At 34.1% G+C, this 19,067-nt stretch overlaps 1 protein-coding gene across 3 annotated transcripts; it reads left to right on the forward strand.

Moving 5' to 3' along the window:
* The first annotated feature begins 1,254 nt into the window (after positions 1–1,254).
* Positions 1,255–15,214, forward strand: LOC109544990 (CLIP domain-containing serine protease HP8). Of its 3 annotated transcripts, none has more exons than XM_048667885.1 (5): positions 1,255–1,388; positions 12,031–12,289; positions 12,352–12,539; positions 14,681–14,914; positions 14,965–15,214. In XM_048667885.1, the coding sequence occupies exons 1-5, from the start codon at positions 1,298–1,300 to the stop codon at positions 15,159–15,161; spliced, it is 969 nt and encodes a 322-aa protein (XP_048523842.1). In that variant the 5' UTR covers positions 1,255–1,297; the 3' UTR covers positions 15,162–15,214. The 3 variants fall into 3 exon arrangements, with proteins under 3 accessions (XP_048523842.1, XP_019771006.2, XP_019771007.2); XM_019915447.2 differs by lacking the exons at positions 12,031–12,289; positions 12,352–12,539; positions 14,681–14,914; positions 14,965–15,214 and adding exons at positions 3,883–4,141; positions 4,204–4,391; positions 6,533–6,766; positions 6,817–7,066; XM_019915448.2 differs by lacking the exons at positions 12,031–12,289; positions 12,352–12,539; positions 14,681–14,914; positions 14,965–15,214 and adding exons at positions 3,886–4,141; positions 4,204–4,391; positions 6,533–6,766; positions 6,817–7,066 and having other exon boundaries at positions 1,257–1,388.
* Positions 15,215–19,067: the final 3,853 nt, after the last annotated feature.

The raw sequence follows: 19,067 nt of genomic DNA on the forward strand, positions 1-19,067 counted from the left end.
ATACTCCAAATGCATGACAAGGTTTAAAGCAGCAACAGCGCTACACATGTAAGTAAAAATAATTAAGTATCTGAACGAAGAATTCTAGTCTCTTCCCAAATTTGGTTGTCCTGACTAATCACCTGTTAGGCCTAATTAATTTTAGAATGTTTTAAAGTATTGCAATTATTTTAGTTATTTTAGAAAAACTGATGATGGTGCAAAAATACRCAGAAACGTATTTTGATTGATAAATAGAGACAATAAATGACTGAAACCCAGAAATGAATTTGATTTGGAATATTTTTAACTCAAAATTAATTCCTRGGTTTCAGTCATTTATTGTCTATTTATCAATTAAAATACGTTTCGGTGTATTTTTCCACCACCATCAGTTTTTATGTGTAGCGTTGTTGCTACTTTAAGCCTTGGCATACATTTCTGAGAAAATGTATTTTAATTGATAAATAGAGCCAATAAATGACTGAAACCCAGGAATTAATTTTGATTTGGAATTGAAACACAGTCAGGAAAGTATGAAATACATATACAATGAAGTACAATATTTTTAACTCAATGATATAAATTCCGGCTGAACTGACGTAACTTAACTCTATCGTTGGAACACCCTGTACATTCAATCTTTTATTTTACGTTTAGAAAGTCCTCTCAACTCGTTTAGCCGATTATACGAGTTACATTTAAAAATAGAGAGTTAAATAAATAAAAAACCAAGAAGTGCTAAGTAAAAGTATTGAAATTTTCATATTTTTGAAGAACAATGAAACTTTCGGCATAATCAGAGCCTTCAAAAGTTTCAGATGTAAGTAAGACCACATTTCGAGAGGTATTAATCTCTGACACCCGCAGGACCGGTTTAGGGCCAATTTCCTCATATCAGTTGGGTTTAGTCAGAAAATAACACTTCCGAGACCCAGTTGATGAGAGCTATAATAGAGTAGAGGGTAGAAACCGGTTTTGGGGTGTGCCTGATATTAGCACATCTGTAAATCTGTACTTGCTTGCATCAGAAACCGTTAGCATTTCTGATAATTTCGAGTTTCATTGTTCTTCAATACTAAAATAAATAAATAAGTCAAAAGCTTTTTACATGAGACAACATGAAAATTTGCAAACATTCAATAAAATTGTTAAATTATAAAATCCTGTTTTCCATGTTAAAATTACAGTTTGTCCAATCACGTTCGGGATTGATTATTTCAAAACCCTCATTGTTTTAAACGTGAACAATTCGGATTTAAATTAAAACTTTTATTGCCAATTATAAAAACATTCAAATGCACTAGAAATTTTCACCATGTCGTGTTCTATGGCCATGGCAATGTCTATCAATTCAGTGGTTTTCTTTGCTTTCGTTTTTTTGACTGTACAAATCTGCCTTGGCACACGTAAGTTCAAATTTCCTATTTTTCCATTTCCTTATATGCATCAATTTTTTTTTGTCCGAATAGTTGAAAACTAAAGCTTTTGCTTAATGCAACCATATGGTATCTACGGGATTAAACTTTAAAAAAACTATATTTGCCGATCAAACGTTTGTTAGTTTTGCGGTTCAGTTTTTAATCAGTTTCCTCCGTTTTCTTAGTCAAATCCACATTCTTCTTGATGGTGAGAGCAGATCGCGTCACTAATTTGTTGCTCAATCTGCCTTAAATTGCTCGTTCCTTTATTTCCGTTTCGTCACAATTCTTTCCAGGTTTTTATCAGAAAAGGAAATTCTCACAAAACTTTCTCTAAGCACTCGATTCGACTTAATTACATTGAATCACTATAATTGCAGCAACAGTTACGAAAACAATCAAGGAAATTATATTTTGTTCCACCAATAAAATAATGAATAGACTAATAAACATAGAACAACTATAATACACGTTTCCTCACCTGCTGTCAGGAACGCATTAACACGCTTAAGCATATAGGCACAATTAGCCTGTTCTTGAGGAATGCTGTTCCATTTTTCTTTATCTTATGCAATACGCTCCACTTCAGTTCTGGGTGGGTGTTAATTTGATGAAGTGTTCATTAAGCAAGCATTATAATAAATGAGCCCATTCTTCATTTTCAAGTGCTTATTCTAAAACTTCTTGCTCATTGTGACTTTGAATTATTATTTATAAAAATGCCATGTTTTATTTGATCCTGTATAATACTATGTGCAATTTAAAAAGTTTTTATTTAGGGGATCGAAACTGGTTAGATGATGATGCAAGGTAGACACTGCTCATTCTTAATCCACCCAGTAAATTTAAAAATTGACAAAAAAATATTTAGATTTACTTCCAAAAACCTGCCTTTTGTATGAGCTTCTTCTCTTGAAAATTAATCACAGCCAAACAACATTTCCAAGATTTATGATTCAACGGCAATAACTAATTGCATTGATGTTGAATTTGAATATTGTTTGATGTATTAAAACTTGAATCATAAGTCTTGGCAAAATACAATACCTTAGTTTCTTATGCTTGACTGTTGCTTAGTTTGTTTTTTGTCAATGTGTTGGCTGGATTTTGATAATATTTCTTCATTTGTTAACGGTCGTACCTAGTAGCAGCAACCGGTTGTTATTTACTTGTTTACAGCATTATAAAACACTTATAATTACATGATTGTTAGCAGTAGCGGCTCCTGGTACACATTTTAAGGTGTTCTGAATTTCTTGCGAAAAATACTTATTTATTGTTTATAGACCTAAGTATTTGTTGCGCTTTTCTGATCGCACGTTTTGTAATCACTTTGTCATCAAATGCTTCTTTTCGAATATTTTCTTTCGAAAAATCTGCAATCGCATTAATTAAAATTTGGACCCCGTCCATCCAGTACGCAAGAACAGAATCTCTCACTTAGATCATATTATTATTTTATACATATTTTATAGATAATATATATAACGTCTCCCAGTTATATTCGCGAGGAGAAAACATATCGATTTAACCAATCTAAAATTTTATCTAAAGCCGCGTTTTTTTCCTGCTGAAAGAATGCAAATTAATAGATTTTCGCGTAATAGACAAATGCGCGTTATCAAAAAAAAACTAATAGAACTTAATCAGAAGATTATTTTCGTCATTTTCAGTGGAGTTCAATGTGCATAAAAATCACATTTTTCGGCTCAACATTCACTTCATTTAGCAAATTCTTTTACTTCGTTTTCTTATCCAAACGGTTTTTGCGGAAAAATCCAAAAAAATGGGTCAATGATAATTTGTGTTGTTTCTATACAGTGATTGATGACAAATAAAACTTTCGGAATTATTCGAGTTGCCAAAATATTCTGAGTAAGCTAATGCTAATATCAGGCTTAATATAGTACCGATTTGGAGTCTATTAGCTCTCATTATCTCTGTATGCGCTGAAAATATTACTCCCAAAACCTGTACGTTATTTCGTCTTCACTGTTATTTTACATACAAAAACTCTCGAGGAAGTTTCTACGGAAGAAAGAAAAATATTTTGAATAAAGCCAATAGTTGAAAAAATATATTCAATTGATTTGATCGCTCGACCTAAAATAGAAGTAGGTATCTTTTGAGCAAGTCGTTTTCTAGTCACATAAAATATTACAAAGCACTGGCTTTACTCGTATAAAACGAACTTTGGTTATTTTGGAAATTGCTTTAGAAAAATTACGGAAAAATCATAATTTTGCCTAATCATCTATAACGATTTTGGATATAACTAAATTTATTTGGTCTCTATGACTGTCTGTTTGAGCAAGGTTTGTGTTCGATTTGTACCAACGATCTCGGCTAAAAATTATAAAAAATTAGAGAGAACTGAGAGAGCTTTAAAAGCGATGTTAAATCATCTAACCATCATGTTAGGAATGCTTACGGTCTACTCTCTCTTTCCAAGCGATTTTTTTGATGTCCATTATTGCAAATTAAGGGACTAATAGACACTCAGATGACCATCCCAACTGGCAAGTTCTTCCAACGGAAGAATGCGGTTATGGCGCAATGTCGGACCGGATAATCGGAGGAAAAGAAGCGACTTTAGGCCAATTTCCTTGGATCGCCAGACTTGGATACCAGATTAAGAAAAACAAGCCAAAAATATTTTATCTTTGCGCCGGATCTCTCATTAACCGATGGTATGTTGTAACTGCCAACCACTGTTTCTTGGACTTGTTAGGAGATACTTTGTAAGTTTTAGTAATATGTCCAGTGAATAAAGGCGATTTATTAATTTCCCGGCATTTTTCAGAAAGCAAGTAAGACTGGGCGAAAACTTCTTGAAGGAGCAGAGTGATTGTGAAAACGAAATTTGCGCACCTCCAGTTCAGGATATCGACGTGCAGCGGCTAATACGATTTGAGGAGTACGAAGGTGAACGTTCCATAACATACGGGGATATTGGACTGATTAAGTTGGCTCGACCAGCCGAATTTCATGGTAAGAAGTTAGTAAAATACAGCAAATTATAGCAATGAGTAAAAGGAATCTATTTGCTTAAGTTATTTGCAGTAATTGCTGCTCCAAAATGCAATATTTCCAGCTTCCAGTTTACTTGCTCCCGATTTTGCTCTTTTAATTGAACAGTGAACAGAGAAGATCAGGCGATGTTGGTAGCAACTAATTAATAAAATCTACTTATAACCAAATCTGGACGTTTTCCAGATTCTAGAGTTTAAGACCACGTATATTAACATTTTTGAGTGCTGAAACCCACTCTTGGTCGATCTGTTCATCACAGATTCAATAATTATGGGGGTTCAATTTATAGTTCATTTGAACCAATATATTTGCATGCAAAAAATTACCCAAAAGCAAAATTTAGATTTTGGATTAGATGAATTGATTTAGGAAATCTTCAAAGAACGCAAATTGTTAATCGCATCTTATATAACTGCAATTGGCTTTTACAGCGGGACTCTTAACTTTTAACCAGACGTACAAAGTTAATACATTTTATACTATTAAAATAATAACTGTATGTGTTAAAACAGAAACTATTTAAATTTTCCAAAACGGCGACTCACCTGAAGTGAAGGTGAACATGAATTACAGGTCGCTTTAGGATTTCCCTATATCCTTCAGTTTCTAAGAAGGCGATAAAAAATGTCTTCAATGAAGTAGCATTATTCGCAATATTTTATACGGGGTGATTCAAAATCGCCGTCATTTTTTTATTGAGCTTCCAAAGCATCCATACTGGTATATGAATGCGAAAGTTCATTAGGTGAGTTTTGCCACAAAACTGCTCAACTTCACTTCACAACATTGGTTTTCATTGCTTATGAGAATTATGATATTGATATTCTACCCCAAATAAGAATTTTTCAAAAAACCATTATTTAGTAGGCCAGTTTTGAAGTACAGGCTGTCCCACTCAAAAAAGTAGTATAGGTATCATGTGCTCTTGCATAAATTTGAAAATTTTTGACCGCTTAAGATACTGGGAAAATCACAAAATTGTCAATTTCAAAATTATATTTTTCCTTAGTTAAAAGAGAAACTGAGCATTGTTTTATGTAAAATTTTCTGTATAATGATTGTTGAATAATCCGTCATTTTTAGAATAAGTATACGGGGTTAGGTAAAAAAGCACATTTTTTAACATAAAACCTCTGTATATTTTAGTCCAAAACAGTAGCATTTTAAGGTCTGCTTTCAATAATAAACCAAACACACCATGGATGGTATTGGTTTCGTAGGACAGTGATATTCTAGCTAGAATATATTTTAATAGACAAAGAGTAAAAAATGGGTGGCGCCAAAAGGAAATTAAACAACTATATAAAATTTGAATCGAAATTAAAAATACGGATTAAGGATAGCAATAACTGAAATCATCGGAAAAATTGCACTCCTTACATCTTTTTCGCAGGGATTTTAAGCCTTTCATAATGTGGAAAAGTGTTATTTCTGCAATGGCTTCATTAATTCTTTGAGCAAGTTGTTCTCGGATTAAAATGACTTCTTTATAAATTTTATTTTCCAATATATAGAGAAAAATCTGGAGGTGTAAAATCCGGTTATCGTGGTGGCCACCACAGTTTCTAAGTGAGTATCCAAATACTCTCATAATCGAATTTGATTGGGGAATGTCCGAATATGCCTACATTTAAATTTCCTGCAAAACAGCCGTTTATTTTATTGTGTATTTATTATTGTATATTTAGTCCAAAATGAGAGTTGGTGAACAGGTCGTACCATGTGGGAATTTGTGTAGTTCCAATGTATTTAATTATGTCGATTAAGAGGCAACTTGTAACTCGACATTTATTTAACCAAATAATTTTTTCCTGAAGAGGACGATCCTCAATAGAAATTTTTTTAAATTAATTTTTATTTTATTATTTGAAATTTAACGTGAAACGAGCACATGACATCTAACAAGTTTTTATACCACAAAAACCATTACGGAGATAACAGCCCTATGAAAGCGTCGAAAATGTGACACGCTGTACACTTAAGCAGTTTTCCTCTTTTAATCTCGACCAATCCACCCCTAGCATTGTCCCGAAAAACTCCTTCAGCAAGACCATTTTTCAGACAATCTTCCAAATCATCATCCATCTTTTCAATTCCAGACTTTGTGATTCCCATATGCTTACCAAGAGGCGATGTAGTGAACCGAATAAACGACTACCATCTCACGCATGGTACCTCAGTGGAAGTGGCCGGCTGGGGAACCACTACAGCTGAAGTGAACCGAATCCCCAACAAGCTCATGTATGTTCACATGCCTGTCGTCAATCTAAATGTATGCAAAAAGAACTTCCCGAACAATCAAATTGACGAATCGCAAATATGTGTGGGGATTGGTAAGTTTCATGCAATTGAAGCTCTTCTAGCTCAGACTGTTGAGTTTTAGGAGAAGGCAAGGATTCTTGTGTGGGAGATTCTGGTGGGCCGCTGATGAAGCCGATTGTTCTTGACGCTCCTCCAAAGTACTTCTTGTTCGGGATAGTCTCATATGGGATGAAGTGGTGTGGAGTGAGTGCTGCCATATACACCAACGTCACTCATTACATGAACTGGATTTTGGATCATATGGAACCTTTGGATTAGGCAGTAGGCAATGAATGTTTAACATAATCTAAATAAACTTTAGGATCTGCCTATTCAAAGTGTTGGCTAAGAGAGCTTGAATGTGTTGAGCTGTTTAAATAACATACACTCGCTTTATCTTTCAGTGCACGTCCCTCTCATGCTCTTCAGAAACAGCTTTTACCTCAAAAAGCTCGCAAGAATTTATCGATTCGATTAGGAACTTAAACAGTAACAGCGAAATTTGCCCCAACTTTGGAACTGGATCAATTCTGAATGTTTATAGCGATTTGGAATCTGTTTAAAGCTATATTGAGTCCCATTTGTGTTTTGTTAGTCAATGTTTTGGTATAAATTAAGCATCTCAGATAAATTTTATACAGGGTGGCATACAAAAAATGCTAAACTGGTAAACCAAATAGCTCGAAAAGGTTTTTAAATTTTCCAGCCATCTGTTCTTGTTCTATTTACAGGGTGGTCCCAAAAATCAACTTTTTTTATTTCGCAGCAATAAATTCGATTCCATACGAAGTTTCGATATACAAATTTGCACATCAAATTACCCAAATGATAATTGCCATCGAAATCTGTGATTCTGGAATATTTTCAAATATTTCGTTTATTTATGCCACCCGGAGAATCGATTTATTATTTTCCGGTCCACTGTGAAATTTTAGCTTCAACATAAACCATAGATTTTGAAAATTAGTACAACAGAATAAAGTGATCACTGCAAGATCAAAAAGTTGCCTTTTTAAGACCACTCGGTACAGAAACGAGATGAAACAAAAATTATAAAACGAGATATAAGGTGCATCTTAATGCTTGTTGTGCTCAAGAAAAGTTTTTCACCAATTTTGCATTGTTTTATTTGCCACCCTGTAGAAACTTTACCTGGCGCACTAATTTTTTGTAAAACCACGCACTAACCGAAAACGAGTTGCACTAAATAACGTTTTAAATAGAACTCAATTTGCACTAAGCAGTCCAATGCTAAACGCTGGACGAATTTATGAAAGGAAGTTTTTAAAATCAGTTATTATCTGCTTCATATTCCTATTCCGAATCTTCGATATAAGATCTGGCTACAAAAGCTTTGAAAGTCTCTTGTGGCCTGTTCATGTTGAAAATTCCATTTAGAAGTTTTGTTACTCTCTACCTATAACAATACAATCCGAAGAATAGCTTAAATAAATAAATAAATAAAAATATAAAAAAATAAATCATCAAACTTCCCAACAACGTCTGTTTGTGTATGTTCTTTGCCTCCCAGTTTTGGAATAAAATTCGGAAACATGAAGGTATTTGGTATCTTGATTTAAGCGTTTGTTTAATTTCGGTTTTCATTTTCTTGTGGTAAGAAGTTGTCAAAATAGCAATACTGATTTTGAGCTTTTTATTACCTCAAAAATTCATCTTTATTATCAAAAGGGTTAAGCTTTCGCGGCTGTTGTATAAAACGGGATGGTTCAAGGAAAATTCAAGTGCTTGAGAAACGTTAAGAAAAAACTCATTCCCACGAGTCTAAAATTCCAAAAAACTGTCCAGATTCATTTTTATTAATTATTTATTTTAAACCATTGATTCGTTCGCATTTTTTGCCTCATTCAGCGCTTGTAGCGCCTCGGTCCTGCCCTTAAAAATTCAAATTTTAGGGTATCATCTGAAAACATAATATCTATATAATTTTGCGCCTTCATTTTTTTTTTGTATAATCAAATTAATGATTTAAATATTTAAAAAAATGTTTAGCTGAAAATTCGGAATACTTCGGGATTTAGCCATTTTTGTGGGCAAAATAGTGCGGTTTTACACAAAAAACGCGATTTTGACCCACGTCGAGTAGTAATTAGCATTATCTTTAAACTACATAGCACTTGCCGTTTTAAAACATTTTAAATATTTCTTTAAGTTTCCAATCCTAAAAAAGTTGGCACTTCAGATAAAGCAATGTGGATCTTTATACTAAAAGCTATTCTTTTAAACATTAAATTCACACTTTTGCGATCTCTTTAATTTTTTTAAACCAACACATGAAAAATGTAAATGTATGTTAAAAGCTTTAATGATCGACGCCTTTGTTTGAAAAATATACAAGTTGTGCAAAAATGTCCTATTACAAATTCATATACAGGGCGGCCCAAACTTAAGTGGAAAACTTTTCCAGCGTACATTCACAAATAGCATGAAAAGTGTATGACACCGTTTTCCAACCAATGCGTCTTAAAAATCCATGCCAAGTATATTTTTTCCGGTTTTCGATATTTTCAGTATTTTGCTCGCGATTGATTTATTTCAAACCTTCTCTTATGAGTTAGTAATATTATAAAAGTAAGTTTTCAACAACTCTTATTCTTAATTTTTTACTCGTGTGTTTTATCATTTTGACTCTAAACCGACTCACATTAGAGTTTTTGACTAAAAGTGACTTTTTTTGCGCCACAAATCATTGACCTTTCGTGATCTGCTTTCAAATCGCCATTTTCTTCAGTTGCGTTGAAGCTAGAAGCAAAATAATCTCCTTCAATTCCAAAATCTACGGTACTAAATCTTGAAAAAAAGTGACCCACAAGTGACATTTTATTCTCTATTTCACCAACGGTAAAATTTACCGTTTTTGAAAGGCTGAGACGCTGCGTTTTCCTGAAGTTTATCCGATTTGTAAACCTACACACGCTGGTGAAATTATGCTTCAGTTTGGGACACCCGGTATACTGTAAAATAGCAGTTTGAGACCACAAACACTTGTTATACAGCTGAACAATATTCACAATTCTTTTTTAGTTAGAACTACGTCAAGACAACACGTAATGGGAAATATTGTAAATATTACTTCAAATATGTTTTATTAATTCTTTCGTTGGATAATTGGCATTTATTACCTGCCAACTGCACTTGATAAGGCAACAAATGTTTCAAATTTTCAGGAAATTCATCCAGGCATTACAAATAATAAAATAGTGCAACGGTGACGCAAATTGCGGAAAATTATGGGAAATAACAAATTATCAAGTAAAAACCCGGTAATAAAAAAGGTTGAAGAAGTTACTTTAGCTGGTGACTTGACGTGAATGCCGATGAGCGCTTCGTTATTGAAGAAGGCAACTGTGTTCTAACTCTTGTAAGAATATCAAATTTTTGGGGCTAAACAGCAAATTTTAAGTTGATAAGAAACCCACATTATCAGAGGAAGTGCTTTTGGTTCTGGGACTTTTTCCGGCATCGGGTGAAAAGCAACCGAACAAAATCAAACAGTTAGTGGCAATGAAAATCCGTAAATTACTGGTGGTGGCCAACTTTTTCGCATATCCCCTACTTATTTATTAGTGGACGGTCGGCTAAACAATAATTTATCCAACTCAAGATTAACTAGACGAGCCGGCTTGAATTTGCCTAACTGGGAAAGTCCAAGGTTGTCAAGGATTAAACTAAATACTGTAGTAGTCTGTACTGTTTGTCTTCGTGATATCATTGAACACAGTGAAAGATCGCCATGGGTCAATGCAGGCAATAACAAACAGCAACCATTCGAATCCAACATCGAAGTCAAACCACTATTTTCGATACGAACAAATTGCAATAGTCAACATCAACTTTAATAATTAAACAAACGGTTTTCATTGTCTTGAATAGTGCTTATTTCAATTGTATATGATGTAAACGCATCCTCGTTTTGTCTACGTGTTAAGTATTGCATTCCGGTGCCATGAAGAGTGTTTGTTTTATTGTGGTCTTACTTATAGGAATTAACATTAGCTACGGACGTGAGTATTTACTCTTCTCAGCTTAGTTTGCCCTAATATTTCGGCTCATAGAACTGGCTGATATTTGTCGAACGCCCAATCAACTGAGCGGCGAATGCATCTCGCTCATGCAATGTGACCCTCTATTCAGCTTACTGAAAAAGAGGCCAATCAGCTCAGCTACTGGGAATTTGTGTAGTTCCAATGTATTTAATTATGTCGATTAAGAGGCAACTTGTAACTCGACATTTATTTAACCAAATAATTTTTTCCTGAAGAGGACGATCCTCAATAGAAATTTTTTTAAATTAATTTTTATTTTATTATTTGAAATTTAACGTGAAACGAGCACATGACATCTGCACAGTTATTTATCTAAAGCGCGTTCTTTTCCTGCTAAAAGAATGCAAATTAATAGATTTTCGCGTAATAGACAAATACGCGTCACCGAAAAAAAAACTAATAGAATTTAATCAGAAGATTATTTTCTTAATTTTCAGTAGAGTTCAATGTGCATACAAATTAGATTTTTCGTCTTAACATTCACTTCATTTAGCAAATTTTTATATTTTATTTTACTTATATATTTTTATATTCGAAATTCTTCGTTTTCTTATCCAAACGCTTTTTGCGGAAAAATCCAAAAAAATGGGTGCTGAAGTCAGTCAATGATAATTTGTGTTGTTTCTATACAGTGATTGATGACGAATAAATCTTTCGGAATCATTCGAGTCGTCAAAGGATTCTGAGTAAGCCAGTGCTAATATCAGGCACCCCTAGTTGTGTTTGCGCTGAAAATATTACTCCCAAAACCTGTACGTTATTTCGTCTTCACTGTTATTTTACATAAAAAAACTCTCGAGGAAGTTTCTACGGAAGAAAGAAAAATATTTTGAATAAAGCCAACAGTTGAACAAATATGTTCGATTGATTTGATGGCTCGACCTAAAATAGAAGTAGGTATCTTTTGAGCAAGTCGTTTTCTAGTCACATAAAATATTACAAAGCACTGGCTTTGCTCGTATAAAATAAACTTTGATTATTTTGGAAATTGCTATAGAAAATCAATCTAATCATCGATAACGATTTTGGATATGGTCTCTATGAATGTCTATTTGATCAAGGTTTGTGTTCGATTTGTGCCAACGCTTTCGGCTAAAAGTTATAAAAAATGAGAGAGAAAAATAAAAGAGTGTTACTTAAAAGTGATGTTAGATCATCTACCCATCATGTTAGGAACGCTTACGGTCTACTCTCTCTTTCCAAACGATTTTTTTAATGTCCATTATTGCAAGAAGGGACTAATAGACACTCAGATGACCATCCCAACTGGCAAGTTCTTCCAACGGAAGAATGCGGTTATGGCGCAATGTCGGACCGGATAATCGGAGGAAAAGAAGCGACTTTAGGCCAATTTCCTTGGATCGCCAGACTTGGATACCAGATTAAGAAAAACAAGCCAAAAATATTTTATCTTTGCGCCGGATCTCTCATTAACCGATGGTATGTTGTAACTGCCAACCACTGTTTCTTGGACTTGTTAGGAGATACTTTGTAAGTTTTAGTAATATGTCCAGTGAATAAAGGCGATTTATTAATTTCCCGGCATTTTTCAGAAAGCAAGTAAGACTGGGCGAAAACTTCTTGAAGGAGCAGAGTGATTGTGAAAACGAAATTTGCGCACCTCCAGTTCAGGATATCGACGTGCAGCGGCTAATACGATTTGAGGAGTACGAAGGTGAACGTTCCATAACATACGGGGATATTGGACTGATTAAGTTGGCTCGACCAGCCGAATTTCATGGTAAGAAGTTAGTAAAATACAGCAAATTATAGCAATGAGTAAAAGGAATCTATTTGCTTAAGTTATTTGCAGTAATTGCTGCTCCAAAATGCAATATTTCCAGCTTCCAGTTTACTTGCTCCCGATTTTGCTCTTTTAATTGAACAGTGAACAGAGAAGATCAGGCGATGTTGGTAGCAACTAATTAATAAAATCTACTTATAACCAAATCTGGACGTTTTCCAGATTCTAGAGTTTAAGACCACGTATATTAACATTTTTGAGTGCTGAAACCCACTCTTGGTCGATCTGTTCATCACAGATTCAATAATTATGGGGGTTCAATTTATAGTTCATTTGAACCAATATATTTGCATGCAAAAAATTACCCAAAAGCAAAATTTAGATTTTGGATTAGATGAATTGATTTAGGAAATCTTCAAAGAACGCAAATTGTTAATCGCATCTTATATAACTGCAATTGGCTTTTACAGCGGGACTCTTAACTTTTAACCAGACGTACAAAGTTAATACATTTTATACTATTAAAATAATAACTGTATGTGTTAAAACAGAAACTATTTAAATTTTCCAAAACGGCGACTCACCTGAAGTGAAGGTGAACATGAATTACAGGTCGCTTTAGGATTTCCCTATATCCTTCAGTTTCTAAGAAGGCGATAAAAAATGTCTTCAATGAAGTAGCATTATTCGCAATATTTTATACGGGGTGATTCAAAATCGCCGTCATTTTTTTATTGAGCTTCCAAAGCATCCATACTGGTATATGAATGCGAAAGTTCATTAGGTGAGTTTTGCCACAAAACTGCTCAACTTCACTTCACAACATTGGTTTTCATTGCTTATGAGAATTATGATATTGATATTCTACCCCAAATAAGAATTTTTCAAAAAACCATTATTTAGTAGGCCAGTTTTGAAGTACAGGCTGTCCCACTCAAAAAAGTAGTATAGGTATCATGTGCTCTTGCATAAATTTGAAAATTTTTGACCGCTTAAGATACTGGGAAAATCACAAAATTGTCAATTTCAAAATTATATTTTTCCTTAGTTAAAAGAGAAACTGAGCATTGTTTTATGTAAAATTTTCTGTATAATGATTGTTGAATAATCCGTCATTTTTAGAATAAGTATACGGGGTTAGGTAAAAAAGCACATTTTTTAACATAAAACCTCTGTATATTTTAGTCCAAAACAGTAGCATTTTAAGGTCTGCTTTCAATAATAAACCAAACACACCATGGATGGTATTGGTTTCGTAGGACAGTGATATTCTAGCTAGAATATATTTTAATAGACAAAGAGTAAAAAATGGGTGGCGCCAAAAGGAAATTAAACAACTATATAAAATTTGAATCGAAATTAAAAATACGGATTAAGGATAGCAATAACTGAAATCATCGGAAAAATTGCACTCCTTACATCTTTTTCGCAGGGATTTTAAGCCTTTCATAATGTGGAAAAGTGTTATTTCTGCAATGGCTTCATTAATTCTTTGAGCAAGTTGTTCTCGGATTAAAATGACTTCTTTATAAATTTTATTTTCCAATATATAGAGAAAAATCTGGAGGTGTAAAATCCGGTTATCGTGGTGGCCACCACAGTTTCTAAGTGAGTATCCAAATACTCTCATAATCGAATTTGATTGGGGAATGTCCGAATATGCCTACATTTAAATTTCCTGCAAAACAGCCGTTTATTTTATTGTGTATTTATTATTGTATATTTAGTCCAAAATGAGAGTTGGTGAACAGGTCGTACCATGTGGGAATTTGTGTAGTTCCAATGTATTTAATTATGTCGATTAAGAGGCAACTTGTAACTCGACATTTATTTAACCAAATAATTTTTTCCTGAAGAGGACGATCCTCAATAGAAATTTTTTTAAATTAATTTTTATTTTATTATTTGAAATTTAACGTGAAACGAGCACATGACATCTAACAAGTTTTTATACCACAAAAACCATTACGGAGATAACAGCCCTATGAAAGCGTCGAAAATGTGACACGCTGTACACTTAAGCAGTTTTCCTCTTTTAATCTCGACCAATCCACCCCTAGCATTGTCCCGAAAAACTCCTTCAGCAAGACCATTTTTCAGACAATCTTCCAAATCATCATCCATCTTTTCAATTCCAGACTTTGTGATTCCCATATGCTTACCAAGAGGCGATGTAGTGAACCGAATAAACGACTACCATCTCACGCATGGTACCTCAGTGGAAGTGGCCGGCTGGGGAACCACTACAGCTGAAGTGAACCGAATCCCCAACAAGCTCATGTATGTTCACATGCCTGTCGTCAATCTAAATGTATGCAAAAAGAACTTCCCGAACAATCAAATTGACGAATCGCAAATATGTGTGGGGATTGGTAAGTTTCATGCAATTGAAGCTCTTCTAGCTCAGACTGTTGAGTTTTAGGAGAAGGCAAGGATTCTTGTGTGGGAGATTCTGGTGGGCCGCTGATGAAGCCGATTGTTCTTGACGCTCCTCCAAAGTACTTCTTGTTCGGGATAGTCTCATATGGGATGAAGTGGTGTGGAGTGAGTGCTGCCATATACACCAACGTCACTCATTACATGAACTGGATTTTGGATCATATGGAACCTTTGGATTAGGCAGTAGGCAATGAATGTTTAACATAATCTAAATAAACTTTAGGATCTGCCTATTCAAAGTGTTGGCTAAGAGAGCTTGAATGTGTTGAGCTGTTTAAATAACATACACTCGCTTTATCTTTCAGTGCACGTCCCTCTCATGCTCTTCAGAAACAGCTTTTACCTCAAAAAGCTCGCAAGAATTTATCGATTCGATTAGGAACTTAAACAGTAACAGCGAAATTTGCCCCAACTTTGGAACTGGATCAATTCTGAATGTTTATAGCGATTTGGAATCTGTTTAAAGCTATATTGAGTCCCATTTGTGTTTTGTTAGTCAATGTTTTGGTATAAATTAAGCATCTCAGATAAATTTTATACAGGGTGGCATACAAAAAATGCTAAACTGGTAAACCAAATAGCTCGAAAAGGTTTTTAAATTTTCCAGCCATCTGTTCTTGTTCTATTTACAGGGTGGTCCCAAAAATCAACTTTTTTTATTTCGCAGCAATAAATTCGATTCCATACGAAGTTTCGATATACAAATTTGCACATCAAATTACCCAAATGATAATTGCCATCGAAATCTGTGATTCTGGAATATTTTCAAATATTTCGTTTATTTATGCCACCCGGAGAATCGATTTATTATTTTCCGGTCCACTGTGAAATTTTAGCTTCAACATAAACCATAGATTTTGAAAATTAGTACAACAGAATAAAGTGATCACTGCAAGATCAAAAAGTTGCCTTTTTAAGACCACTCGGTACAGAAACGAGATGAAACAAAAATTATAAAACGAGATATAAGGTGCATCTTAATGCTTGTTGTGCTCAAGAAAAGTTTTTCACCAATTTTGCATTGTTTTATTTGCCACCCTGTAGAAACTTTACCTGGCGCACTAATTTTTTGTAAAACCACGCACTAACCGAAAACGAGTTGCACTAAATAACGTTTTAAATAGAACTCAATTTGCACTAAGCAGTCCAATGCTAAACGCTGGACGAATTTATGAAAGGAAGTTTTTAAAATCAGTTATTATCTGCTTCATATTCCTATTCCGAATCTTCGATATAAGATCTGGCTACAAAAGCTTTGAAAGTCTCTTGTGGCCTGTTCATGTTGAAAATTCCATTTAGAAGTTTTGTTACTCTCTACCTATAACAATACAATCCGAAGAATAGCTTAAATAAATAAATAAATAAAAATATAAAAAAATAAATCATCAAACTTCCCAACAACGTCTGTTTGTGTATGTTCTTTGCCTCCCAGTTTTGGAATAAAATTCGGAAACATGAAGGTATTTGGTATCTTGATTTAAGCGTTTGTTTAATTTCGGTTTTCATTTTCTTGTGGTAAGAAGTTGTCAAAATAGCAATACTGATTTTGAGCTTTTTATTACCTCAAAAATTCATCTTTATTATCAAAAGGGTTAAGCTTTCGCGGCTGTTGTATAAAACGGGATGGTTCAAGGAAAATTCAAGTGCTTGAGAAACGTTAAGAAAAAACTCATTCCCACGAGTCTAAAATTCCAAAAAACTGTCCAGATTCATTTTTATTAATTATTTATTTTAAACCATTGATTCGTTCGCATTTTTTGCCTCATTCAGCGCTTGTAGCGCCTCGGTCCTGCCCTTAAAAATTCAAATTTTAGGGTATCATCTGAAAACATAATATCTATATAATTTTGCGCCTTCATTTTTTTTTTGTATAATCAAATTAATGATTTAAATATTTAAAAAAATGTTTAGCTGAAAATTCGGAATACTTCGGGATTTAGCCATTTTTGTGGGCAAAATAGTGCGGTTTTACACAAAAAACGCGATTTTGACCCACGTCGAGTAGTAATTAGCATTATCTTTAAACTACATAGCACTTGCCGTTTTAAAACATTTTAAATATTTCTTTAAGTTTCCAATCCTAAAAAAGTTGGCACTTCAGATAAAGCAATGTGGATCTTTATACTAAAAGCTATTCTTTTAAACATTAAATTCACACTTTTGCGATCTCTTTAATTTTTTTAAACCAACACATGAAAAATGTAAATGTATGTTAAAAGCTTTAATGATCGACGCCTTTGTTTGAAAAATATACAAGTTGTGCAAAAATGTCCTATTACAAATTCATATACAGGGCGGCCCAAACTTAAGTGGAAAACTTTTCCAGCGTACATTCACAAATAGCATGAAAAGTGTATGACACCGTTTTCCAACCAATGCGTCTTAAAAATCCATGCCAAGTATATTTTTTCCGGTTTTCGATATTTTCAGTATTTTGCTCGCGATTGATTTATTTCAAACCTTCTCTTATGAGTTAGTAATATTATAAAAGTAAGTTTTCAACAACTCTTATTCTTAATTTTTTACTCGTGTGTTTTATCATTTTGACTCTAAACCGACTCACATTAGAGTTTTTGACTAAAAGTGACTTTTTTTGCGCCACAAATCATTGACCTTTCGTGATCTGCTTTCAAATCGCCATTTTCTTCAGTTGCGTTGAAGCTAGAAGCAAAATAATCTCCTTCAATTCCAAAATCTACGGTACTAAATCTTGAAAAAAAGTGACCCACAAGTGACATTTTATTCTCTATTTCACCAACGGTAAAATTTACCGTTTTTGAAAGGCTGAGACGCTGCGTTTTCCTGAAGTTTATCCGATTTGTAAACCTACACACGCTGGTGAAATTATGCTTCAGTTTGGGACACCCGGTATACTGTAAAATAGCAGTTTGAGACCACAAACACTTGTTATACAGCTGAACAATATTCACAATTCTTTTTTAGTTAGAACTACGTCAAGACAACACGTAATGGGAAATATTGTAAATATTACTTCAAATATGTTTTATTAATTCTTTCGTTGGATAATTGGCATTTATTACCTGCCAACTGCACTTGATAAGGCAACAAATGTTTCAAATTTTCAGGAAATTCATCCAGGCATTACAAATAATAAAATAGTGCAACGGTGACGCAAATTGCGGAAAATTATGGGAAATAACAAATTATCAAGTAAAAACCCGGTAATAAAAAAGGTTGAAGAAGTTACTTTAGCTGGTGACTTGACGTGAATGCCGATGAGCGCTTCGTTATTGAAGAAGGCAACTGTGTTCTAACTCTTGTAAGAATATCAAATTTTTGGGGCTAAACAGCAAATTTTAAGTTGATAAGAAACCCACATTATCAGAGGAAGTGCTTTTGGTTCTGGGACTTTTTCCGGCATCGGGTGAAAAGCAACCGAACAAAATCAAACAGTTAGTGGCAATGAAAATCCGTAAATTACTGGTGGTGGCCAACTTTTTCGCATATCCCCTACTTATTTATTAGTGGACGGTCGGCTAAACAATAATTTATCCAACTCAAGATTAACTAGACGAGCCGGCTTGAATTTGCCTAACTGGGAAAGTCCAAGGTTGTCAAGGATTAAACTAAATACTGTAGTAGTCTGTACTGTTTGTCTTCGTGATATCATTGAACACAGTGAAAGATCGCCATGGGTCAATGCAGGCAATAACAAACAGCAACCATTCGAATCCAACATCGAAGTCAAACCACTATTTTCGATACGAACAAATTGCAATAGTCAACATCAACTTTAATAATTAAACAAACGGTTTTCATTGTCTTGAATAGTGCTTATTTCAATTGTATATGATGTAAACGCATCCTCGTTTTGTCTACGTGTTAAGTATTGCATTCCGGTGCCATGAAGAGTGTTTGTTTTATTGTGGTCTTACTTATAGGAATTAACATTAGCTACGGACGTGAGTATTTACTCTTCTCAGCTTAGTTTGCCCTAATATTTCGGCTCATAGAACTGGCTGATATTTGTCGAACGCCCAATCAACTGAGCGGCGAATGCATCTCGCTCATGCAATGTGACCCTCTATTCAGCTTACTGAAAAAGAGGCCAATCAGCTCAGCTAC

The sequence above is a fragment of the Dendroctonus ponderosae genome, unplaced genomic scaffold (genome assembly GCF_020466585.1).
Source record: "Dendroctonus ponderosae isolate FM_Combo_2020 unplaced genomic scaffold, Dpon_F_20191213v2 Dpon_F_20191213_6, whole genome shotgun sequence".
Taxonomy (NCBI): domain Eukaryota; kingdom Metazoa; phylum Arthropoda; class Insecta; order Coleoptera; family Curculionidae; genus Dendroctonus; species Dendroctonus ponderosae.

Bases quoted from the DNA above. Each gene is read 5' to 3' on its own strand.
- LOC109544990 (XM_048667885.1), top strand. From the start codon at position 1,298: ATGTCGTGTTCTATGGCCATGGCAATGTCTATCAATTCAGTGGTTTTC. The intron at 12,290-12,351 runs GTAAGTTTTAGT...GGCATTTTTCAG, and splicing joins GACTTGTTAGGAGATACTTT to AAAGCAAGTAAGACTGGGCG. The intron at 14,915-14,964 runs GTAAGTTTCATG...GTTGAGTTTTAG, and splicing joins GCAAATATGTGTGGGGATTG to GAGAAGGCAAGGATTCTTGT.